The 26,788-nt window shown below is 35.4% G+C and overlaps 1 protein-coding gene and 1 long non-coding RNA gene across 3 annotated transcripts; one reads left to right on the plus strand and one right to left on the minus strand.

Annotated features, from left to right (window-relative positions):
- Positions 1–1,674: 1,674 nt before the first annotated feature.
- On the minus strand, positions 1,675–14,585 carry LOC101895749 (eukaryotic translation initiation factor 4E1). Of its 2 annotated transcripts, none has more exons than XM_005190026.4 (5): positions 14,408–14,585; positions 3,909–4,150; positions 2,699–2,873; positions 2,542–2,629; positions 1,675–2,474 (listed from the first exon to the last, which is right to left on the minus strand). In XM_005190026.4, the coding sequence occupies exons 1-5, from the start codon at positions 14,429–14,431 to the stop codon at positions 2,314–2,316; spliced, it is 690 nt and encodes a 229-aa protein (XP_005190083.1). In that variant the 5' UTR covers positions 14,432–14,585; the 3' UTR covers positions 1,675–2,313. The 2 variants fall into 2 exon arrangements, with proteins under 2 accessions (XP_005190083.1, XP_005190082.1); XM_005190025.4 differs by lacking the exon at positions 14,408–14,585 and adding an exon at positions 4,315–5,425.
- Positions 14,586–23,450: 8,865 nt separating this feature from the next.
- Positions 23,451–26,438, plus strand: LOC109613911 (uncharacterized). The gene is made up of 3 exons (XR_009344232.1): positions 23,451–23,674; positions 25,712–25,991; positions 26,096–26,438. It is a non-coding gene; the product is annotated as an uncharacterized LOC109613911 (long non-coding RNA).
- Positions 26,439–26,788: the final 350 nt, after the last annotated feature.

Below are 26,788 nucleotides of genomic sequence, written 5' to 3' on the forward strand. Positions count from 1 at the left end.
AACTTTACACTGCAGTCATTTCTAAGCCACTCGTTCAACAGCTGTTAAAATTATTCCAGTGACAGCTCATTATATTGTTTACAAGCGTACAAAAGCATTTTGGTGAGAATTTTGCAGAAAAAAAATTATTCATGATGGAATTTAAGCGTGATTTTGGCTTGAAAACCACAAGTGGCTATCGTTAGAGCACTCCAGCATCTAAATATGAATAAATCTTTTGTGTCTCGTACCATCGCTAGTTACGGTGATATTGGTAGCGTATCCCGACGTCAAGGAAGTGGAAGGAAGAAAACAGCAACATCAGCAGAAATTGCTCGAAAAATTCGGCAGTGGCAGAAAAATGGTTCGTGTGCTGATCATATCCCCATATTCCATTCGGCAAATATTGCAAAATGAGTTTGAAGTTCCAAAAAGTACAAGAACTTACGGAAAGAAAATAGACTCAAAATAGCTAAAGAGTTGGGTCTCTTGCTCGAAAGTGGTGAACTGTCGATTTTGGTTTTCTCCGATGGAAAATGAATATTTTCCAGCAGTTTGTAAACAAACAAAATGATCGTGTTTACTTGCCAAAGAGGTTAGCTTAAAATGTGCACCTTCGGTTGGCCACCAGAACTCAAGCGCCAGCCATGGTGATGGTGTGGGCCGCCATAACAGCCGATGGTCGCTCTCCGCTCGTATAAATCGACCGTGGCATCAGAATAAATGTCGCATATTATCGCGGAAGTATTCTGGAGGGTGTATTTAAGCCTTGGGCACGCAAAAATTTTGGCCGCAGACCTTGGACATCCCAACAGGACTCAGCACCATCGCACTCAACATGCGCCATCCAAGAATGTTTACAAAATCCGTCCAATTCGTTGGACTATTTTGTCTGGAGTATTTTGGAAAGCATGGTTGGCACTAAAAATACCAAAGTGTCGATCAGCTTAAGCAAGCGCTTCGCCGGGAATCGGCCAAAATACCGCAGAGCAACATTCGGGCAGCGTGTGACGTTCTTTGACATTAGTGCCAAAGGTGAACAATTCGAAAAATCTAAACTAATTCTGAAATTTGATGCTATTTCCGACATTTGTTGCTTTCATTCAATAAAATTAAAAAAAGTAAAAAACGATGGCGTTTGGCTTTGTTGCAGTTTTTGCATATTTTCTGCCAAGTTTCATTTTACTTTTCTGATGTAGGTAAACATATGTGTAAAGTTTAACCCCATGAAGTGCTTTCTGCGGATAAAGGGGGGAAGAAAAAGTTACCTTTACATCATTCATATTCCCTGCTTTTCCATATAAAATGCACTTTCCTTTCCCGTAAACGTTGCGGGTCTGTTTTCGCACTAAGCAACAAATGGTCAATTTTGTATTGTAACACTATTAAAAATTAAGAGTTTTTTTTACGAATTTGTTATCGATGTCTGTTGGTTAGTTTAAAGAAGATGGATTATAACCGGACTGCCAAGCTACATACCTAGAATAGGGAGAGTAAATTGTCTAGTTTTGTGAGAAGTAATAAAAATTTATAAAGCAAAAAAATATTCATCATTTGTTTAGCAGTGAGACAGCCGAAAATTTACCCAATTAGATACTTCATGATCTTATTGGTTAGCAGATCAATCGACTGATATTCGATAAAAGGTGTTGTTGTTCATAAAAAAATTAAGAAAATAACACTATCAAAAAGCTATTTTTTAATTTCAATTTTAGAATAGTAATTTAATTGTTTAAATAATTCCAGACATTAGTTTACATGAATTATTTGATTCTATATATTATATTAATTAATTATGAATACAAAACACAAAACTTAAAATTTCAAATTCATAAAATAATAAACGACACGTGCAGATGTTATTTTCTGATTGCATTTGTTTTTCAGAGAAAGAATTAATAACTGTTGAATTTCTTTTGAATATTAAGACCAGCTTTTTTGGGAAAGAAGCATGTGTGGTGAAAGTATTCATCAAACTAAAATTGCCTTGCTAGAACTGCACTCGATTTACTTGTCGCCGATAAATCTGCCATATTATGTTGTTGACAATGTCGTTTTTGTGTGTAACAATTTATCGGCCGTTTTCTTCATCAGAAGATTGGGATAGTCAACTTAAAAAAAAAAAACAATAAAAAATACACACCCACACGCTTTTACATCAATGTAATCAATGCAGGAAAACCGCTTATAACAGATATTCCTATCATGCAAAATATGTTAGTTTATATGTGTGTAGTATATGTGGTTGTGTGCACAAAGAGCATAATGACTAATTTTCTTTATTCTCCATATTGTTTTCTAGGTATAGCTGTTGAAGATGGTGTGGTAATGGGTTTACAAAGTGTAAATGGATTTAACATTTGAACCCGTTTTCACCATAGTATCCTTATGCAGTTGATAGTGTAAATTTTGACGACCCAAGCGCAAAGAATCTCTCAGCTTATGACCAATTTCAATAGCAGCTTCTTCATTATTGCCATTGGCAGTCCAAATAGCTAGATTATAAAAAAAATGAAAAACGTATTAAACTTTTGTAAACGTGTTTATCACTTGAATACTTACAAATTTTGTGAGCTTTTTGACGAATATTTACCACGGCACCACAAATTTGATCTGAATGATCGAATGCTTCACCGATCAAACATAAAATCTAATAAATGAGAAAGGTTTTTTTATGCATTACACGATAATCTAAATCCAACTGTAATTCAATACCAACCACATCCAGCCACAAGTTATCCAATTCAGCTTTGGGACTACGATTCAAAGTTATGACCCAGCGACCACCTTGTTTATTGGCTGCATCTTCCCACATAGGCCGGATTCCTTTCTTGAAAAGTGAATAATCGCTACCAATTTTAATATCAGATGGAGGTTTGATGTGGTTGTAGAGACTGTCAAAACAAAAATCAACAAATTAGAAATCCAGCTCAAATTGTCAACATTTAGGGCTTATTTGAATTTCTAAACAACCCTATGTATGTTTTTCAATTTTTGAATTGAATAAAATGTTGAAACACACCTTAAATTGGTAACGATCGATAGAAAATTTTGTAAATAATTTCATAATTAAGGTAAATTAAAAAAAGCCTTTGCAATCTTAAAGTATGATCCCTTTTGTGCAATTATGTTATGAATTAATTTAAAAATTTTCTACCCACTTATTACAGGACTGCAGTACTGAAGGCAATGGAAAACAAGTTAAAAAGTATCAGTAGGTTTTAACAACTGATGTATACTCTCAGCCAATGTTCGATTATTTAAATAAATGTTGACTTCTGTTATAATTATTCAAATTGTTGACCCTCTATGGAGATGGTTTCGAAGGAATGGACCAATAGTGACCATTTTGTATCGGATCTAAATAAATATGATATAAATATTGCGAAGTGCCAGGTTTGGACCAAATCGGATATTCCCTTCGAGAGTTTTCATGCGCACCAGCCAGCCAGATTGACGGATCGACGGACATCGCTAGATCGGCTCCAAATGTTCTGAAACGGAATTGGTCCAAAGATACCTATGGTCTAAACCCGTTACACGTTTTGACCTATTAAATGATATATACCCTCCCTCTCTAGCCATATGGAAAAAAATTCTCTTATGTGTCGGTCTTTTTGCATAAATATAACCTCAAATTTCAAGTTTCGATGGTATGGTGACATTGTCTTATACATTCTTCAGTAAATTTTATTTTTAGTCCATAAATTATCAGTAGATGCGTTTTTTATGCCTCCAATGAGCCATCATGTTAAGTGGGTTTTGCAGTCTTTGCACTATGGGACAATAGTTGCAGGGGAAACTGTCATGTTTAATGAAGTGAAAGCAATTTCTCTTAAATGCTGCATAGTAAGTTCCAGCAGTTCGAAAATGAGCTTTCTTTTTTCATCAAATCGTTTGCTAATTATGTAGTTTTACACATATCTTACCTCCAGAAATCTTCCACAGTATCGAAGCTGGTAATTTCGTTTTGCATGTCTTCCCATGATTTTGAACGATCGTTTTCCAAATACCACAAAGTCCAGGTATTCTGTAGTGGATGTTTGATCAAATGTTCTTGGCGAACTTCCTCTGTTTCTTTATTGTTCTCTTCCTTGGCCTCGGGCCTTCCAGCGGCAGGTGTGGGCTGTGCAGCAGGAGCAGGAGAGTTTTCCTTTGGCGTTGCTGAACTCTGAAAACAAAAAATACAAACAATTTGGAAATTATGTCAATGTCACTTGAACGATCTCAGGAAAAAAATATCAAAGCATGACCACCACCCCAACCCGACACTGCAGGTGTGGTCTGCGATGGAAGATATGCTCAGTAAAGATGATGGATGCGTTTTCTTCTTACTTTGAAAAAATGAGGGTTTGCAAAATTTTTCTTTCTATGGAAGTCGCTTTGGAACATCATGACACAGATATAAAACCAAATATGTCGTCTGGGAGAATAATATTCACTTTGTTAAACTAAATTCAATGCAAATGCTCTTGCTCTGCAGTACAATTCAAGGTGGGGTGGTTGTGTGTATTCGAGTTCCCACCAACGACTATCCAAGAGAACAATGGTGGATAGTTGCTCTTAAATTACAGCAAACAAAATGAAAGAACTTATGAAGAGTGGTGGCTAGCAATAGCTAAACATGAAATGGCAGTACACATCAATACACAGACAGGCAGGCAGTACACTCAAAATATGGTGATAGCGTAAGAGAGCGCACAAGAAATAGCCAACGTAAACAACGTTCGTTCAACTGAGAGAGTGGGAATTTCGGCAAGAGAACTAGGGTGAGGGTGATTATTCATACACACACACAATTATATATATATGGATATGTGTATTTGCTCGTTTTGTGGATGGATTGTTGCAAGTTCTCTTATGGACACGTTGTATGGGTAGGTATCCTTGCTGATGAACGGTGATATGAGATCGATGAAGTCACTCTCCTCGCCTTGTTAACTATTACGACAATTTTTTTAACTTGTCTTCCTTTTGTTCTCGGATTCGTTGCTGGCTTACTTTTTTTTTTTGATGGGCAATAATAACGGATGGACAATCGTTGCAGACTTTGTGGGCAATGGAACACAGGTTAGGCTTTTGTTCGCGTGAATTATTCTTTTGGAAAGACGTAGGATGAACTCAATTTCCTTTATTTTTCGGTTAGGTAGAAGAAATTTTTTGCTGGTAAAATGAAACACGACCGAAGTTTAAGCGAAATTTGTAATAACTAAATATATAATTTTTTCGGCTTTGGCAATTTTTTGTTTTTGTCACAATTTGTTACACAGTTTTCCAAGGTAGACTCGATTCGAAACGACAAGTGTTGTCGTAATGTGTTTTTTTTTTAATAGTCTCTTTTTTTAATGAACGTATTGTTAATGACAAACGTTTGTCTCGTTTCGACGAAAAACAAGAATACTAAGTTATAAAAAATGAACAGAAAATTACAAATCTGTTGATTTGCTTTAAATACAACCCAACATACAGCCGTCACCGTATGGCGATGTGGAAAGTATGATGTGTGTTTCCCAACTGAAACTGTTAGTGAGCACAGATTTGCCAATACAATGAGCAAAGCAAAGAATGTACGCAGCGGCACCAGCCCGTAACAACACAAAGACCAGAGTAGCTGACTAAATCGTCAACAGCAACAAATTCAACACTCTGCGAAAGAATGACAAACATAAAATACTAAAAAATAAACCAAAGAGCGAGGTTCAATCCAACCCAGTGTACATGAAGACCCATTTGACTGTTTTCTTATGGTCGGTCGAACGGTCTGCCATGTTGGTTGGTTGATTGGTTGGCTGAGCAGTGCTGCTCTTTGTTGCTTTGATTCACGACCGTCTCTGATTATGAGTATTCTGTTTTCTTTTGTGTTTTCCAGTTGAGAGCGGCTCGACTAGACTAGAAATGAAAGTAAGTTGCTGTGCCGTTGTTGTATTCCTTCGGTTTACTGTTAGTAAACGTTATTCCAATTTTTGCAATGTTGTAAAAAGATCAGTTGTGTCCAATAAGATGTACCCACTACCCAGTATGTAAAATTTGGTGAAGATCGGTTCAGATATAGCTATAGCGTCCATATATATTATTCATCCGATTTGTTATATTTGTTACCCACATCCGTAATATGCACTCCGTAACAACGATATTCAGGGAAATATACAAATACATCTCATAAATATCTTTGTCAAATTTTATCGAGATCGGTTATGATTTGGATATAGCTCCCATATATATTTTTATGCGATTTTAAATTATTTGTGCACCAAATGGGCAACACAAGTTCGAATTTAAAAGATACAAATGCTTCGGCATAATTAGTCCTTTCAACTTTAAGTTATAATTATAATCATAGCTTGTATGATTGAATTCTCCCATAAAAACTTTTAATTGTTATGTGGAGCTCTACTAAGTTAGGGTATCATAAAGTCGGCCCACCCGACTTTAAGACTTTCATTACTGGTTAAATGAGTAAAATAGCGCGAAACATGAATGATATGCCTGAATTTTCCCTCAAAAATATTATCCAAACTGCTCAATCTTTCAATTTCATGGCTAAACTGGTTAATAGATATAATGCGCGAGCGGCAATTTACATGTCTTCCAATCATTAGTTTTGAAAATGTTTCCTTTTCATTTTTCAAAACAATAAATACATACACAAAATTGGCAGAAGTCGGACACATTTAGAAAAAAAATTGTAATAAGCTGGTAGCTCTACCTTACCTTTTTATTGTACCATGAATAGTATGTTTAAATACTCCGTAAGGAGGATACAAATGTACAACCTAAACTTAAATGGAATACATAATCAGAAACAAATGGATCGTCTGGTACGATTGCAGGTGACAAAAAGTGCATCAAGGCTTAAGACATCAGTTGCAAGGCATCTCACAAATTTTGGGCGTAAGCAAAAAAAAAATATATATATATATATACTTGCCGGCGTTATTATACTCTCATTCAGCCATATGGCTACAGATAGTATATATTCATTGTACATTTTAATCCATATAACATAGACAAATTAAATAACTAAATAAATACACCTTTCTTCTAAAATATAACAACTACTGACATTAGGACCTATACTCACTTCAAAGGGTGAAGAGGTTTCAGTTTTAAAATATGCCTATTTGTGGATAAAATCAAAATGTATGTATGTATGTATTTCTATTTCTTATTCTTATCTAAAGTGTTCAATACTTTACTACTATAAAAAGAAAAGAATGCATGGTACAATAGGGAGGTAGAACAGCTTTGTAAAAACTACTGAAATACAGCCTCGAGGCTGTGCCCGCTTCCTGTCAAATTTCCCAGCAACAAGTTTGCATTTATTCAATATGTTTCCTCATTTTTAAAATCAGTTAAACAACGGGAAAAACGAATGAAATGCATGGATTTTTTTCAATTCAATGGCAAACCTGGCGAAAAGCTTTAAGCAATTTAGGCGTCTTCCAATTATTGATTTTGAAAATAGTATGTTTTTATTTTTCAAAACAATAATAAATACATACATAAAATTGGCAGAAGTCGGGCACATTTAGAAAAAAATTATAATCAGCTCGTACCATGCAAGAATGTACATTTAAGAATGAATATCCTTAAAAAAATTGTACACAAATGTACCTGAGAACATCTTTCGATTGTCGGTTTTATGGAAGTTCTGGTTCTTAGAGCTGTAAGCATAGGTCCAATATTTTCTTTAGTCCCCATGTAATGGGGACACCACCCCACATTTTTGTACCCGACACCACACTGCGGTGCAGGGTATTATGTCTTTGTGCATTTGTTTGTAACAAAGGAAAAAGGACACTAAATAGACACATAGTTCCTTTTGATGATCTACATGGAATCATATTTGGTACCGGATACAGCTTAGAAAAATACCTCTGCCAAATATTATTAAGATCGGTTCATATTTGGATGTAGCTTCTATTCAGGATGAGATGAAAAAACTGCAACAAACTTCAGACTGCTGTCATTTCAAAGCCACTAGTCCGAAAGCTGTTAAAATTATTCCAGTGAGAATTTTCCAGAAAAAAGTTATTTGTGATGGAATTCAAGCGTGATAGTATGATTTCTTTATATTTGGCTGGAAAACCAAAAGTGGCTATCGGTAGAGCACTCCAAAAATTTAAATGTGAATAAATCGTTTGTGTCTCGTACCATCGCTCGTTACCGTGATACTGGTAGCGTAGCCCGACGTCAAGGAAGTGGATGGAAGAAAACAGCAACATCAGCAGAAATGGTTCGAAAAGTAAAGAAGCGACATGATCGAAACCAGCGTCGCAGTGGCCGAAAAATTGCTTCTGAGCTGAACATCTCGCAATATTCCATTCGGCAAATATTGAAAAATGAGCTCGGGGTAAAGCCATTGAAATTCCAAAAATTGCTCCTGAGCTGAACATCTCGCAATATTCCATTCGGCAAATATTGAAAAATGAGCTCGGGTTACAGCCATTGAAATTCCAAAAATGCAAGAACTTACATCGCAACAGAAAGAAAATAGACTCAAAAGAACTAAAGAGTTGCTTGGTTACAAAATGAGGTTCTTCGCTTTATTTCCAGCGCACAATGGCCACCAAAATATCCGGATACATAAAAAACACCAAAGTGTCGATCACATCAAGCAAGCGCTTCGCCGGGAATGACCAAAATACCGCAGAGCAATATTCGGGCAGCGTTGGCCGTTTGAAGGCCATACTTCATGCCAAAGGTGACCAATTCGAAAAAATCTAAACTTATTCTAAAATGTGATGCTATTTCCGACATTTTTTGCCTTCAATTCAATATTTAAAAAAAATGTAAAAATTGTGGCGTTTGACTTTGTTGCAGTTTTTTATCTCACCCTGTGTGTTTCTTCCGATTTTTATATCTACAAGATATTGGATACATCCTAAAAGTACCTTTTTCAAGTTTTGTCAAGATCGATTCAGATTGGGATATATCTCCCATATATATTTGATATTTAAGCATTCTCAAAGTTAAAATATGCACTTCATAGTATATTATATTCGGTGCTTGAGGTCACATGTTAGTTTAGTGGAAATTGATTAAGATACAGCGTTTATTTGCTACACGTGATTCTACTAAATATTCAAAGCGGTGTTGGGTTTAGAACAATCACGTGGAGCAAATCGAATTTTTATCTCTCCTTACTGGCTTCTTAATTCTTCTATAAAAAGAAATCTCACTGGGGACAGTTGAAAGTATAGGTCCACTTTTTGCTATATGAGGGTGCTATAGCAAAAAGTGATCCTATACTTTCAGTTGCACAGTCCGAGATTTCCCATGTTTTAAGTTCTACTATTTACTTAGGGTTAAAAAAGCAACATGCTCAAATCTCGCAAACAACTTTTTTGAAGGAAGAATTCCATAATGAGAACTCAAAAAATGTCAAATTACAACTGAAATTAGGATGTAAGCTAGTCATTATTGACATTTATTAATTAATATCACACTGAAATGTTTGTAGTTTAATCTCGTTGCTATATTGTCGGTGTCGCGCATAAGTGTTCCATCATTTCAGTGTTTAAATTTCCAATTCCTTGCAACTGACGGAAATTGTGTTAAGATTTCTGATTTAAATTATGAAAAATAGGAAATACCTACTAATCAAAACTTTTAATTGTATTTTGTTATATACAGTTACCGAAAGCTACTTGGATTAAACACTTTACTTTGTCAAATTAAGCAAGGACATTTGTCAATTTTATTGTGGATTTTTAGCGAGTTATCGTTTTTCAACAGAATGTTTAAAATGCTCATAGAAATTTGAGAATATATTTTTAAATTGTGAAAAAAATTTTCATATCTAAATATATATTGTTCAGTACATTTTTGCTTGTTATTAGCTTCATTGGGTTTATTCAACGCAAATTAAGTGTTTGATAAATAATCGATGCCATTGCCCTAAAATTTGGGCATATCTGCGAAACAACAAAATATAATAATCCATAATATTCTTCATTGTATTGCCTTCGGTTTGTTTATTGCTTCTTTGTTACTGTGTCTAACTTCGTTTTCGATTATTTGCAGTCATAGTACATACGCTTTGCCTTTTCACTTTGATATGTGTTTTTATATTTATTCTATATGAGATGCACTTTTGTTCTCTTCGTTGTTTCTCTTTCATTGCTTCCCAATTCATTTTTGTTTTGTTTTGCATGACAAGTACAATGCACTTAGTCATCTCTGGAGAGCAAAGCGTAGATGACATATTAACTAATTGAGCGATCGTCAAGTCAAAGTGAAATCGCAGTGAGAAATGTATAAAAATAAATTCCAAACAAACAAAGAGCAATTCTCTTAACTCATTGTAGGTACTTTCTTTTAAAACTTCTACCAAAAAGAATAGTTTTGGAATTTTTATAAAGATTTCAGCCAGCGTACACATTGTAAAACAAAAAATAAGTTTATATTATAGAATGTACGTGTTTGCTCTTCTTCTGAAATGCAAAGAGCAATATGAGGGCTCTCAATATAAATTTATGTAGGTCAATAGCATTTACTGTTTGAAGATGTTTAATTCTTTGTTAAACTGAGACACAGATTTGCCATTGTGATAAAAATCAAATTAAAATCAGAAAAAACTGTTGGTTATTATTATTATTATTATATATATTATTTTATTACTGAACTAAAAAAAAATACATCCCGCATACACTCCCTATTGTCATTTAAGCACACGTAATCCACCTTGGAAAGGAGGGTATATTAAATTAGTTATTCCGATTGTAACACCTCTAAATATTCGTCGTGTGCCCATAAAGTATATATATTCATTATCAGCATAAAATTCTAAGTCGATTTAATGACGTCCATTTGTCTGTCAGCTCATATTTTTTGACTTAGAGCTTTTAAATTTGGCACCGTTTTTGGCTTTGTGTCAAGGATGGTTGGTATTGAAAATGAGTTTTGGGATAACTCCCATATCGTTTTAGCCACATATTTCCACCAATTTGTCTAAAAATATGTTGTTGTAGTTCGTTATGTGTTCTAGCTCTAGTGGCGGAACATTGTACATATAGGCTCACGTTTTCGTAAAGCTCTCATATAACAGTACCTCCCGACATTCGGTGTTTTGACAGTTTTAGCCACATTTTTTTAAGGATTTGTCTAAAAATTTGTATTGGTAGTTCGTTATGGGTTTCAGCTCCGGTGACGGAACATTGTATACATAGGTCCACGTTTTCGTATAGCCACCATACAAGGGTACCTACCGATATACGGTATTTTGGCGGTTTTAACCACATTTTTTTAAGGATTTGTCTAAAAAAATGTATTTGTAGTTCGCAATAGGTTCTCCCGATGGAGGAACATCACACATATGTGCACGTGTTTGTATAGCCCCCGTATAGCGGTACCTTCGGTATTTTGATGGTTTTACCCACATTTTTCTATGGATTTGTATAAAAATTGGTATTTGTAGTTCGTAATGGGTTCTATCACCGGTGGCAGAACATTGAATATCACGTTTTCCTATAGCGCCCTTAACGTCTTTTTACTTTTTTCTTGTAAAATGGTAAGTCTTAATCCCTTATACTGTTGTTTGATTAAATTGTTTTATTGTTAGTGGAGTTTGATGGTAATTTTTACCAGGGGGGTAAGGCAGGGAATACCTAGGTTTCGAAAAGAGCCTGGTCAGTTTTTTTTTTTTTTGTAAATTTTCAATACTTTCGAGATTTAATTGATAAACAAAGAGTTTTTAAGACACTGAAACTGGAGACAAACAACTATTTAGCATTCCAAGCAAATAGAGACCTTAAAGGGCGACTAAGAACTCTTTAATGTACCACATAATATCTTTAATTTGATTGTCAATGCCAGATTTATATCACTTTACGAAATTAACAGGCAATAACTAGATAAACACAGGTATATGGATGAATCGGTTTATTTACGTTGACCCTAACCCTTATTTTTTAAAAATTATTTTTTTTTCAACAAGGCATAACAGGTAAAAATAAAGGAAATTATTATCTCTGGAGAAATCTGACCTAAACTTTGTGGTAGGCTTAACCTCACGTCATAGCAATATCAGGGCCATGGGGTACGACGATATAACTATTGTAAGTATTGTAGTCAGTCAGTTAGTCAATTTCTTCGTGGATACTATTCGCTTTCCTTACAATCTGTTTTAATAACACTATCTCTTTACTCCTCTACTTCCTTTTCCCTTCTCTCTGAACTGGGATGATCACAATGGACCAGCATGTTGCTATAAGCAACCGAGCATCCTCTAACCTAACCTACCTTGTGTTTAGCATTGTTACTATTTCTTCACTAGAAGCTAAATGTGTACCATAAGGCAAAGCAAATAAAACTATCCGAATTCAATATTCGAATCAGATCCAATTTATTGCGCCATCGTTAGTAAAATCGATTGGAGAATGCAGTAAAGGTATTAAAAATACCATAAAGTTGGTGGTGGTAGCCTTATTCGAAACTATTGCGGTGACAAATGTGGATAAAATCATTAGAATGCCGAATGGTGGGAGTTACCGTTATATGGAGACTGGATAAAAACGTGGACTGCCATGGCCCACACTTTGAAAAAGAGCGAGTTTTGGGTTTTTATAGACATGTTTAAGTAAGTAGAAGATGTGTTCCCGAACCTCCTATATTAGTTTTATCATTTACAAAAAATACAGGAACACAACAAAATTATACAGCATGCATACCATAGGTTGGGTTTAACTGCTATGCAAAAGTTTTAGTTAAGATGTCTTGTCAGAAGTTTGGCGAAAAAGCCAGACCAAGCATCAGGTTATAATTCACTAAGAATCTTTTGTAAAAACGATTGCAAGTTCCAAATATAATGCCAACCCACATCATTGCTATCGATGATAGAACAACATCTTTGACAACGTACATTATGGTGGGATCTTTTTTTTTGAAAGATAGTGTGATTACTCGGCTTAGAATTTTTCGCTGATCAAGAATATAAATAAAGCATAGGTTCTAACGTGAATATTTCGAGCAGTTACAGATGGAATGACAATGTGCTTACGCTCTCTATGGGAAGGACTGCGGTATTTCAACAAATAAACGCCAAACTTGATCTAAAATATTTCAATAAAAAATGTATTAATGTTGACCTTAACTTAAGGTAAAACTATATATGTACAGGGTGAAATGAAAAAACTGCAACCAACTTCAGACTGCTGTAATTTCTAAGCCAATCGTCTGACAGCTGTTAAAATTATTCCAGTGACAGCTCATTATATTGTTTACAAGCATACAAAAGCATTTTGGTGAGAATTTTCCAGTTATTCCATAACAGCCATAACGACCATGGTATTAAAGCCTTGGGCACGCAAACATTTTGGTCACAGACCTTGGACATTCCAACAGGATTCAGCACCATCGCACTCAGCACGTGCCACCCAAAAATGGTTATTCAATGAGGTTCCTCTCTTCATTTCCAGCGCACAATGGCCACCAAAATGTCCAGATACCAATCCGTTGGACTATTGTGTCTGGAGTATTTTGGATGGCAAGGTTGGCACTTAAAAATACCAAAGTGTCGATCAACTCAAGCAAGCGCTTCGCCGGGAATGGCCCAGAGCAACAATCGGGCAGCGTGTGACGGTTTCATTGGCCGTTTGAAAGACATAATTCGTGCCAAAGGTGACCAATTCGAACAGATGTAAACTTATCCTAAAATTTGTTTAAATTTCCGACATTTCTCCTCAGAACCGATTTAACGTCTAATTAACTTGTAAATCAATCACTCTTAAAACCTTTATCTTACTTCTAGCATCTTTTTATAGGTTTTAAAAAGAGGCTGCATCCAATCAGACTACAGATATTTACCTACAGACATGTTTCACAACGGACACGCGAACCATGCATGTGATGTTTTTACATAAAAAACAAAACGTTATTTTATATTTTTACCAAAAAATACACACATTTTCATGCCACGGTATTCAATAGTTTGTAGAACGGTTGTAACGCAATGTGTAAAGAATTGTTAAATTGTTGCTTTGAAAGGTGAAAAATGATTCCAATAAGATCACCAGTCTTGTTAAAGGGAGGAGGCTTCGTTCTATGCACAACAAATGTGTCTGCATTAGAATTCTCCATATGTACAAATGATTCATAGACAAAAACTTAATAACAAAAATATGTAAATCAGTATCCAAACTTAAGACACTATCATTTGTGGTCTATTAGAAAATACTCGCTTGAGAAGAATTAATATTCAATTGCAGATATGGTCGTCAGGTATTTCTCCATCCTATTTTTAAGATACCACAAATTGTCAAACTTCTTGGATCGTCGATAATATAAACTATACATCTAGGGAAGATCCAAGGGGCAGGTGAACACCACACAGACACACGCATTGCTTATGTATAGAAAAATTCCACGACGTCTAGGTTGGCAGGGCAGACAGAGCCCATAAAATAGACTATTTTATTGTAAATCTTACCTTTTCGCTTTCGGTTACAACCATTATGCACACGGGTTTTGTCGCTCTGATTTAGTCTGGAATTATTTTATTTCGTTAAGCACAATAATCTAATTATTGTATAAATTTTAATAAATTTGGCTTCTAGCTATTAACAAATTTAATAGACGACAGTTTGACACATGGTAATCAGAGCACCAAGACAAACGAAGAATGTTGTCTGCGACGGCAGAGTTGTGTGAGTCGGCTTTGTGCAGTAGTTTCGACAGTTGTGGACAATTTTTTATATATCGTTTACATGGGTATACATTTTCGGACAAAGTGGTAAAATCGCGGCAAAAGTGTTAAAGTACGTTTAAGAAATCTCTACCCGGATTAACTCTGTTATGTGGCGTTTCCACTACACTTGATTCGCTGTTTGACCCTTGACTTTGAAAAAACTACTTAATTCTTCACACAAAATTTTCTGAGCGAACACTCATATTTGTACGTTGTTCAAATCAAATCACTCTCAGAACAACGAAAAAATATGTCCCATCCCTAAGAAATGAGAGTATTTATCGAAAAAATAAATTATGACATTTAAAAATTAAAAATAGAAAAATTTAATGAAATTTAAAAAATTTTTGGGAAGACTGAAAATTATGAATGAAAACTACAATGTTGAATGGCGTATGTACATTCAAACGAAAGTAAATTCTGTTTTCTCTCTTTTTCGAGGTACGCATTTGGTCCACGAGTTGAAATTTCCAAAGAAAACTGCAAACAAAAGAGGCTATATTTTTAAAATGTTTCTATCGGCAGAAAAAATGTTTGACAAGTGTCCCTCCAGCAGAATTTAAAAATGGAGAAACCCAAAAATATGTTCAAAATGTCAACATTTACACAAAAAGTTGAAAACGTGAATGAAAATTGTAAAGTTGATGATATAATAAATCTTTGGGAGGAAAACAATAATTTCTTCTATTCATATTAGTGAGAAGTTCATATATTTTCGTATAAATTCCCATTAAAATCATCAAACAAAATTTTTGAAAAAAGGAAATATTTTACTATGAATTACGAATCGTGCCGTATGAACGGGTTAATTCGTGTACCTAATTCTGAGAGCGAACAACGTTGTTCGGTTTCCAATGGAAACATGCTATTAGTGTTGAGGATAAGCTTTAAGCATGGTAGAAGAATATAGGTAGACGCATCGTCACAGCTGCTGGGACAATGAACTGTCAAACCAATTTTGGAATTGAAAATGTTGAATGAAAAATTATTTAAATTTGTAATTTGTCTTGAAAAATGCATATCATAAGAACATATCAATCTTCTCAAGTGTTGATGCAACTACCTGTATTCTTCTACCATGGCTTTAAGTTAATGTTTATTCACATTGAGACCTTCTGCAAGGAAGTAGCGCATCTTTCAATGTATTATCATGAGCAAATATATTTCTAAGTTTTTTTCTTGATGAAATGGAAAATGTAGAGAACGACTTTTCGAAAACATTTGAAAGTGATGCTTTATGTTAGTATGTAGATTCCGCACCGGATTTAAAATATAGCATTTTCAGATTAAATGAAACCTTTTGCAATGGAAATTAAACCTGAAGTGAAATCTTTTGCAACCGAAATGAAACTTTTTGCAAATCAAATGAAACTTTTAAATTTATAGAAAGAAACACAACAAAACATTTTTTTCAATACTAATATATATTTTTTATTGATTATTAATATCTATATTTTTTAATATTATTTTTTAAGTTTTCAGTGTACCAAACGATGCCATAAAACGCAAGTGTAGATGCAGAAAAATTAAAAAAAGGTTTTTTAATGTATTTTCTCCTAAAGACCCGAATCAGATACCTTTTTACAACCTCCTAAATGGAAAGTTGGGTATATTAAAGCTGTCATTCCGTTTGTAACACTTTTAAATATTCGTCGTAGATCCCATCAGTATATACAATCATGATCACATGGCACAACAGAAGCACGTGTTGCCGATCAAATGGTTTTAAAGAAAGAACACAGCACCAATATCGCCACTAGTAAAAGCTCTCTTGATAGAAGATCTGATGCAAATTCCCCAAAGCATACAAAGAGTTTTCGCAGACCACAGAGTGCTGGGGCTAGTAGAAGTTTGGATAAGACCATGATCCAAGTATAAGGTCCCCCTTCCAGCTCAGCTGATTACCAATCGATCTGTCACTTAAATTTGAATTCGCCGCATCCAAAACAAACGTCAGACAAATGTCAAAACATGATTTTTACTGTTATGCGAAAAGATTTGTTTTGCCATTTTAAATTTGTTGTAAAGAGAAAAAGGAGAAAAAGAAAAACATACAGTGAGCCACATAAACGTTGGAATAAAGTAAATTTAATTTAAAAAAAAGGAAACTAATTTCCTTTTATTTTAAAAAATAGAAATGAGAATATGCAAGATTTGCAAAAAGAAAGAGGTGCCAGGGAAAAGTTCATTTTTTTCCGCCCCCAAGGACGAAAAAATGAGGGCAAAATGGAGTGAAATTTGTCAAGTTTGTCTCCCAAGAAAATCCGACCAAAAATTGTAAAGACCAGGAAACACAGACTGAGTAATATGAAATAAGTTCCAATAAATTCATAATAATTTTAAGATTATTGTAAATGTTTACAGTCCCGTCATTTTCGCAGCTGAAATGGACACGTACCTAGAATTGATAAAGGAACTGCGAAATCAAAACAAGGAATTAAACAAAGAGCTCTTGCAAGCTAACCGGGGCCTTGATTCCTTGAAGAATATTTTTACGGACGGCCAGATGAAAAAATTAAAATGTGGCACAATGGCTAAATGGGAGTGGAAAAACATTTCCAGCACAGTTTGTTTGCACGCGGCTGGCCCTAGAGCAAATAGGCATCTTTACAACAAGGGATATCCTTTGCCCTGCACCTCAACGTTGTATCGATGGTGCAATAAAATATGTGTAAAGGAAGGAATCCTGTGGTCATCTGTTGAGTTCATGCGTGTTCTGTCATTTGACGAAATGAAAGTTACGGAAACGTATGAGTATGACTTGCATAATGATATTGTACGGAAACCGGCAAATTATGTGCAGGTCGTAATGGCAATCGGGATTAAAAACTCGTGGAAGCAGCCAGTTTTTTATGACTTTGACTGTAAGATGTCAAAGCAAATCCTACTACTCCTGATATCGGCTCTGAATGAAGTAGGTTACCCTGTAGTGGCTGTTGCTTGTGATATGGGTCCAACCAATCGGAAGTTGTGGAAAGAGTTTGACATAACTTCAGGTAAAAACTTTTAAAAGACAGACTTTTAAAAGACCACTGCACAAGTCATAAATGGTTGTTAATTTTCAGAGTCATCGATTGCTTACAGGAAAAATCAGACAACTCTGAAGCAATCGTTAATTAAAATGTTAACGTAAAGTTATTTTAAGTAATTAGCATTTTAATTTTGGTACAGCATGGTTTCATTTACATTTATTTTCATTCATTGCCATTAGTAACGCTTTTGTGGTTAATTGACTATTTTTTTAATATTACTTAAAAAGGGAAATATTGATTAAATAATGTAAGAATTTTTTATCTCATCCTATTTAGAAAAGCCATGGTTTCCACATCCAACTAATCCAGAAGAGAAAGTATTTGCATTTGCGGATGTCCTCACTTATTAAAACTCGTAAGGAACCACTTTCTCGATTCAGGCTTTGTTGTAAACAATAAGATTGTTACGTCCAAAACGTTGGTGGATTTGATGAAACACACAAACGGACACTTCAATAAGACTGAAGAACATCTTTCAGTCAAAGGCGCAGGTATACAGACAAATAACTTACATCGTAACGTTCACTAGAAACTTCAATTTCAGGACGACAAAAGGTGAAATTAGCGTGCCAGTTATTTTCACATACAACAGCAAATTCCATAAGAAGATGCTACTCATTACGTATGGACATTTACAATGCAGTGGAAACAGCAGAATTCATTCAGCTAATAAACGACTGGTTCGATGTTCATAATGCGTCATCGAGTACGTTTGGTATAACTGGAAAGGTAAATTGGTACAATGTATTGGAATATTGTAACTTCCATTTAAATTTATAGGAGCCTTTTGGAAATAATTTGGAAAACCAAAACAATATTTTAGCCCGCATGAACAAACTAATGTCGGTTCCAATTATACCCAACAAAAAAACCATTGAATTCTTTCAAAAAGGAATACTTATTTCTAATAGTGCACTTCAAATGCTATATGAATACTTAAAAAAGTATGATATTAAGTATATCCTTACAAGACGTCTGAACCAGGATATGTTGGAGCACTTCTTTGGGGCTATACGGAGCAAAGGTGGTCTCAATGATCACCCCACTCCGCAAGATTTTAAATATCGGATACGAAAATACATACTGGGTAATTTATATTGTGTTTCCTTTTTAATTTTCAAATAAATGAGAATGTATTGTCTTTTTAGCACGTAATACGGAATTGCCTTCTGGCACTGGTAACGTTGAAGGTGATGCTACGGAATGGATAAATGCAAGCACGGACGACACGGCAATTTTTAATCAAAGTTTTTCGTACATAGGGCCTTCTTAAGATGATGGTTACGAGGAGGTTTTGACGCAGACTCTAGAAGTCCCCGGTATAAGTGAAACGGATATTAGTGACATTGGTATTCTTCAGGAAGATGCTTTGGAATATATATCAGGATATATAATACGAAAGTTGAATTTTGAAGAATACGAATGTCACGAAAATTCGTTTACTTGGGTTGATCAGGTGTCAAAGGGGTCGCTAAAGAAACCATCAGAAGCTTTCCTTTCGCGTGTTAAAATGATGGAAATAAATTTTAACAAATTAAATGGGGGTACAATATCCTACTCATCTAATCTGCGAAAACAGTTAATGGAGGAAAGCATTGGCATCGACTTGCCCACACATGTTAAGGAATTATTTTTTAAATGCCGAATATATTTCCGCGTTCGCCACCTAAATAAGAGGCTTAAGGTCCAAAAGGCCAAACAAAGAATAATGGGCTACAAAAAGTTATTGAAAATCAATTTATAAAAATGTAAGTTCATATTAAAATTTAATTTTAATTTTAATTTTTTTTATTTTTAGGCTTCACTATATTGTGGGTAATTGGCTAATTACGAAAGCCAATCACCATCACCATTATCTCTGGTAACCAAAGGCTTTCCCAAATGTGATATTTATTTGATTAAATCAAAGCAAAACTAATTTTTAAAATGTACAATATTGTTAGTGGTACTTCCGATTTTGATAGCATATAAACTGGGAATTTCAAATATAAATATGGAATACATTACATTCATTCGGTGCTGTCTTACCTGAGCGTACAAATATGTTTTCTTATTTTATGGATATATCCAGTCCAGAAATTTCGTTACAAATTCCAGACGTAATTGAAGTTTGTCACGCAATCTGCTGAATATATATATATATATATATTTTTGTACTAAATGTCATCCCCTTTTATTCTAATTTCATTGGAATGGGACATTCACATCGTGTTTGGTTCACCTAATTTCTTAAATTGGCCGAAAATATATATGGTAGCTATATCCAACTCTGAACGCATTTCAATATAATTTGGCAAAGACTATGTCTGTAATATATCTGTGCATACAAAATCAAATTATTTTTTGAGGTACCTCTGATTCTCATGCTGCAGCTCCAGTTCTAAGTGGAATTTTAAAATTGTATGTAGCCTATTTTTCTTTCATGCGATGTTGTATATTTGCAAATTTTCAGAAAAATCCTTATGATTTTTGGAAAAAATAGTCCTAAAGAAATCCAAAATTACAGCTTTTAAAACTCTTTAAAACTATAGTCCTTATAAAAAAATATTTTTAGAATATCCGCAATTCCAGTCTACAAAATTGCCGTTTGTTGCCCCTATATTCTTTTAGAAGATAATGTGATTGATACACTCAGCTTTTCCGTTTATAAAAAAATATATTTTGACATGTTTTATTATTATTCAAAATGTTAGCCTTCTAAAGGAGAGCTACTCCATCAGTAGGACAATAGTGTCCATTTCGCTTATGAATTTAATTTGATATAAATTTGACAATAGATTCTTATTTCACATTTTATAATAGTTATTATTATTCCAAATGTTGACCCATTGTGGGGTAGGTATTTGATGCCATCAGATCTTGTTTTGCTAGAAATATTGGTATATGCACAGTTTGAAAATAATCGGAAGCTTATTTCGCATTTTATGAGCGTTTTGGCTACTCAAAATATTGATCTTTTATGGGGGAGGCACTACTTTGAACACGATATATGTTTGATAATAATATTACGATGCACCAAGTTTGGATCAAATTGGATACCCCCTCGAGAGTTATCGTGCGCACTAACCAGCCAGACAGACGGATCGACGGACATCCCTGAATCGACTTCACGTGTTCCGAAACGGATTTGGTCCATAGCGTCTAAAACCGTTCCATTTTCCATTCCATTTCCAAATTTATTGCTTTTCGCATAGTTATTTTTTCCAGAATGAACGTCAAAAAATAAAAGAATTACTTGTTTTGTTTTTCGATAGACTGTCTCTCGCGGCAGCAGCACTATTATTCATACATTTCCCAGTCCAGTTGTCAAAATTTGGCAACAAGCATATTCGCCACAAAATTCTTCTGTCAAGGCGAAAAATTTTATTTTTGCCTTGAGCATGAATTTTGACATTTCATCTGGTAAAATAACAGCTGTTTTTCGATTAATTCGCTCGAAGGAAGACCTTATAATTGGACCATGAATAAGACCAACTGAGCCATAGCTCTTGTGATTCACGGTATTTCTTATTGCAAATGGAACACTTTTAAATTTTTTTGCTGGTAATTCACTCCAAACTTGCTCTTAAATTTTGGAATATCAAGAAAAAATACTTTTAGTGAAGAAGACATAAACAAACTTTGTTTTTGTGTTGCATTTATTTAGGGCGAATTCAACTTGTTTTGACATTTAAAGGTGCCATTAGCTGGGGTGATGCGACTACCTAGTAGATCTACCCATGGTACAATAAAAAGGTAAGGTAGAGCTCCCAGCTGATTACAATTTTTTTCTACTTTTGCCAATTTTGTGTATATATTTGTTGTTTTGAAAAATAAAAACAAAATATTTTCAAAATCAGTGATTGGAAGAAACTTATATTGCGCTGCGCTCATTAATAATAATAACGAGATTTGCCATGGAATGAACACTTAGCATCATATTTTTGAGAGTCTAGGCATTTTATTCATCTTTGGCGCTATTTGACTCATTTTAGAAATGAACAAAAATATCAAATAAATGAAAACAACTTGTTGCCTACAATTTTGAATAACAGGAAACGGGCATAACCTCAGGCCTGTATTTCTGTAGTTTTACGAAGCTGTTCTACCTCCTTATTGTATCATGGATCTACCTTGGTTTTACTTTTACCAACAAAGAATTCAGTGGCGGGGTTCTCTAACTCGTTTTTTTCAGTTACCGAAAAAATCGATACCTTTGATACCAGCAATGTTGATATAAAAAAGAAGTTTAAGTTGACAACATTGATATCCGACCTATCCATAGTCTTATAGTGCGCTTTTACTATGGCAGATTAACTCATTGGGATTATTAGATCCAGTGGGTTGATCTTGTGTGTTCACATACACTTCGACAGGTTATAAGTTGTCAGAAGATCTTTGTTTACGAATACACACAAAAGAGAAAAAGAAATCTAATAAAAAACGCGTAATATTTTGTGAAAATAAAAAATGGAACAAATTAACACAAAAAAGTTTATGCTTTACTACATTAACAAAAAAAAAAGCATTTATTTAAAATTATGGGATTATATTTCGCAAATATATGAACATTTTTCAGAAGCCTTTTATTTTTTCAAAATTTCTCCATAGAAGAATATAGGTAGACGCGTCGTTACAGCTGATGCGACAATGAACTGTCAGACCAATTTTGGAAATAAAAATTTTGAATCAAAAATTATTTAAATTTGTAAAAATTTTTGAAAAAAAAAATTTAAATTTTTTTGACATATCAATGCGCCCAAGCGTTGATGCATCTGCCTATATTCTTCTGCCAAGCATTTCTCCCACAATGCATGGCAGAAGAATACAGCTAGACGTATCGACACAGCTGCTGGGACAATCAACTGTCAAGCCAATTTTGGAATTGTCAAAATTTCTCTCCCCGACCGCTCTCATTTGCATTACTTTCGGGTTAACAGACGACTTCCAGTAACAATTGTTGGTTTTTTCATCTAACCCTGTATAATATCGCTAAAATAATTAAAATACCGACTATCGGGAGCTACCGTTATATGGGGGCTATACGAAGACGTGGACCGGCATGGCCCATTTACGAACTTAACCTCCCTATCTATCACAACTCGTTCGAACGATAGCGTGGTTGCAACAGAAAGACAGGCAGGAGTTACAAACGGAATGACAAAGTTAACATTTAAAAGTGTTCAGGTTCAATGAGTTCGCTCTGCAACTATGCATACATATGCTAAGTTCACATGGCACGTGATTCGCTCTCTATTCCTTGTTCGGCTAATAATTAAGAAATATCTACTTAATTCCCCACACAACATTTGCTGAGCGAACAAAGATTTTTGTTCTTCGTCCCATTCAAATCACTCTCAGAACTAAGATTGAATGTTTGCCATCCCTAACAAATGAGAGTATTTATCGAAAAAATAAAGTATGACATTTAAAAATTAAAAATTGAACACTTTAATGAAATTTAAAAAAAAAAATTGTCCACGAGTTGAGATTTCCACAGAAAACTGGAAACAAAAGAAGCTATATTTTCAAAATGTTTGTACCGGCAGAAAAAAATATTTAACAAGTGTCTCTCCAGCAGAATTTAAAAATGGAAAAATGCTAAAATATTTTCAAAATGTTAACATTTACACAAAAAGTTGAAAACATGAATGAAAATTGTAAAATTAGTGATATGATAAATCTTTTGGAGAAAAGCAATAATTTCTACTATTCATATTATTATATATTATATTATTTTACTATGAATTACGAATCGTGCCGTATGAACGGGTTAATTCGTGTACCTTATTCTGAGAGCGAACAACATGTGTAACAACCGTGTTCAAGAAAAACGAAATGAAATCGCTGTATTGACCATTAAGTGACGTTGACGGTATGCTGGCGTTTAGCCCGGCTATGGCTCGTCGGATTGGGGGTTGGTTCTGCCACTTGCAGATCTTTTCGGTTGTACAAACAAAAAAAATCATACCGGACTTCAAACTAAATTAAAAAAGGGGTAAAAAGAAGCCTGAAACATGTCAACAAAAAAAGTAAAAATAAGAAAACGGTCACCTAAACTACAACCAAATACACGAACATGTATACATGTATACACTGGGTTGGCAGCCGCTGGCCGAAACTGGAGTGTTGTTGTTTCGGGTCAATCCTCAATCCGCTGCCGTGGGATTTCCCAGCAGAGGCAGCGGGATTAGCGAATGAGCGTGATGAGCTCCGACGTACCAACCCTACTGATCCCAGAGTCAGTGAACTGACAGTGGAAGTCAACCGGTTGGTACAGGAGCATAAGCGGAAAAAGTGGCTAGACCATCTGAAGTGTTGCAACATTGGAACCGATTTGAGTAAACTGTGGGTAACGGTAAAGTCACTCTAGAACCCTGGAAAAAAGGATGATAGGACAGCAGTCACATTTAACGACGTAACTGTGACTGATCCGAAGAGGTGCGCCGGCTGTTTTAACCGCCAATTTGTCGAGCACCCCGAGAGTGATAGGGCGAGGCGAAGAGTACTACGTCGTATAAGAGCTCTTCCCGCCGAGGATGTACCTCCACAGTTTACGATGGGTGATGTTGCGAATGTCATCCGAAACGCTAAGTCATCTAAAGCGTTGAGCCCGGACGGAATATCAATGGTAATGTTGAAGCAACTGGATACGCCGGGAGTTGAGTATTTAACCAAAGTCCTTAACTTGTCGTTAGCCACCCACATAGTTCCCGAAGCCTGGAAAATGGGCAGGGTGGTCCCGCTACTGAAGCCTGGCAAGGATGCCAGCAAAGGCGAATCATACAGGCCAATTTCGCTTTTGTCGCCAGTAGCAAAGACTCTCGAGGCCTTACTCCTCCCCAGTATCAGAGGAAGCTATTCAGTTGCTAACCATCAACACGGTTTCCGTCCACTACATAGCACTACAACAGCATTGCACGCCATATCCACACATATCAGTCGAGGACTCAACCAGAACAGGCCGTGCCACAGAACAGTAGTGGTGGCTCTCGACCTATCAAAGGCCTTTGATACAGTCAACCATGCCACGCTGTTCGGGGACGTTGAGAACACTACTCTCCGGCCAAGTTTGAAACGTTGGATAGTCAACTATATGTGTGGACGCCAGTCGTACGTGGAATTCCGGAATAAGAAGTCCAAGCCTCATAGAGTGAAACAGGGAGTTCCCCAGGGTGAGGTGATATCTCCGGAACTGTTTAACCTCTACCTTTCCGGAATTCCGCGCCCTCCAGACGGCATCGAGATCGTAACTTATGCGGATGATTGTACGATCATGGCGTCGGGTCCTGTAGTTGATGACATATGTGTCAGGGTGAATAGCTATCTCGTGGAGCTTGCCGCCTTCTTCCACGCGAGGAATATGAAAATATCCGCCACTAAATCGACGGCCACACTATTTACCACATGGACTGCAGAGATGAGAACACAGCTGAATGTGCAGGTCGAGGGGCATATAATTCCGACCACCAACTACCCCAAAATCCTTGGGGTCACATTCGATAGCATGTTCAAGTCTTCCACAGCTATTTGCGATAAAATGAAAAGTGGGAACAAGGTCCTCAAGGCGCTAGCCGGCAGCACTTGGGGTGCGGATAAGGAAACCGTGTTGACCTCTTATATAGCGATAGGTCGGTCGGTAAAACTGCTACAACAACAACCAAATCACCATTTTACTATCAACACAGAAACAGTGCTCCTGGCGGCTGACCAGCCAGGAGATAGCCCTCCCACCGAGAACACCTCTCGCCATGACGTCTACTCATACTTGACGTCCCAGATCTGACCCTTGACTTACCATATTTTATCTCATTCCCACCACCTTTTTAATAAGGCTTTAAGCCGAAGACGCTCTCATCTTTTCAGGTTTAATTATGTACATATTTATTAAAACTATCTTAGATATTTGGCGAAAAACAATTCATTCCATCATAATTCGAATCGAAATCTTACAATTCATTTACAGCGAAAATTTCAGAAAAAATTGCCAATAAAATCAATTTTTGAAAGTAATCTTTCCTTCTTGTACTTTTAGGGCTTAATGGCGGGCACCCAGAGTGTGGAACATTGACGGCAACTTGTGACTAAGGCTTTTTCCCAAAACGTAAGTATGTATGAATTAGTTTGTGTTTCAGCTTTTTAATTATATTCCTTGGTCAGAATGTAAATAATTTTTCTTTGCTTTCAATTCCAGATGAGGACGAACAAAGGAATGTAGGTCGATACCACATTAAATCGACAATCCAACTAATGCCTGGTAACCTAACCTTGAATTGAACTCAGTTCAATGTCGCGTACCTGCATACCAACACAAAGTAAGAGAAAAATTTAATCCAAAACTCTTTTGTTCACCCTTCTAATTTATTAATTTTTTTCTTCTTTCCAAAAAAAAAACGCGGAATTTAATTATGTTGCTTAGTCGTCCGTCTGTCTGTCCGGAGTTCAATAAGTAGCAGTGTCAATTGGGAATGATACCAAAACACGCTGGAGCAGCAATGGCGTAAACTCTGCGCCTACCTCGGTGGATTGGACGGGCGATGGTGTGGCTCGTTGCTCATGGTCTGGATATTGTTTTTCAGTTGATTTTTCTTTAGTTTTAGTATTAGACTAAGATTTTAGTTTAAAACTGTATTCAAAATCTTCCCAAAAAATATTTGATTTATTTATATTAGTTTATAATTTTTAGCCTTTAAGTCCTAAAAATTGAATTTCAATGTTTAAGGCTTAATATTTAGATTAAAGACGCTTGTATTTTGTGTTGTTTTTTTCTGTGTTTTAATCAAATAAATCGTTGAATTCAATTCTCACTGAAGTCACCAGAATCTTGGTAAATTTTCCTTCCTTCGGTTAGTCAGAGCCACACGTCCAATCTTCTTCACGGGTTCAGTAAAAAGGACAGATTTTTCTCTCAATTTTTGCCAGGAAATTCTGGCTACCATTTTCCTCATTTAATTTTTCCATTTTCTTTTTACATTATTCCCCCTTATTGACATTTAAGTAATTGGAATAATCAGCTGTTTCCTAGTAATGGTTGGCAACATTTTTCTTCTTCTTCTTCTAGCTATCAATTATTTTCAGGATTACCCCTTTTAAAGGCGCACACCACACATGA

The sequence above is a fragment of the Musca domestica genome, unplaced genomic scaffold (assembly GCF_030504385.1).
Source record: "Musca domestica strain aabys unplaced genomic scaffold, Musca_domestica.polishedcontigs.V.1.1 9, whole genome shotgun sequence".
NCBI lineage: Eukaryota > Metazoa > Arthropoda > Insecta > Diptera > Muscidae > Musca > Musca domestica.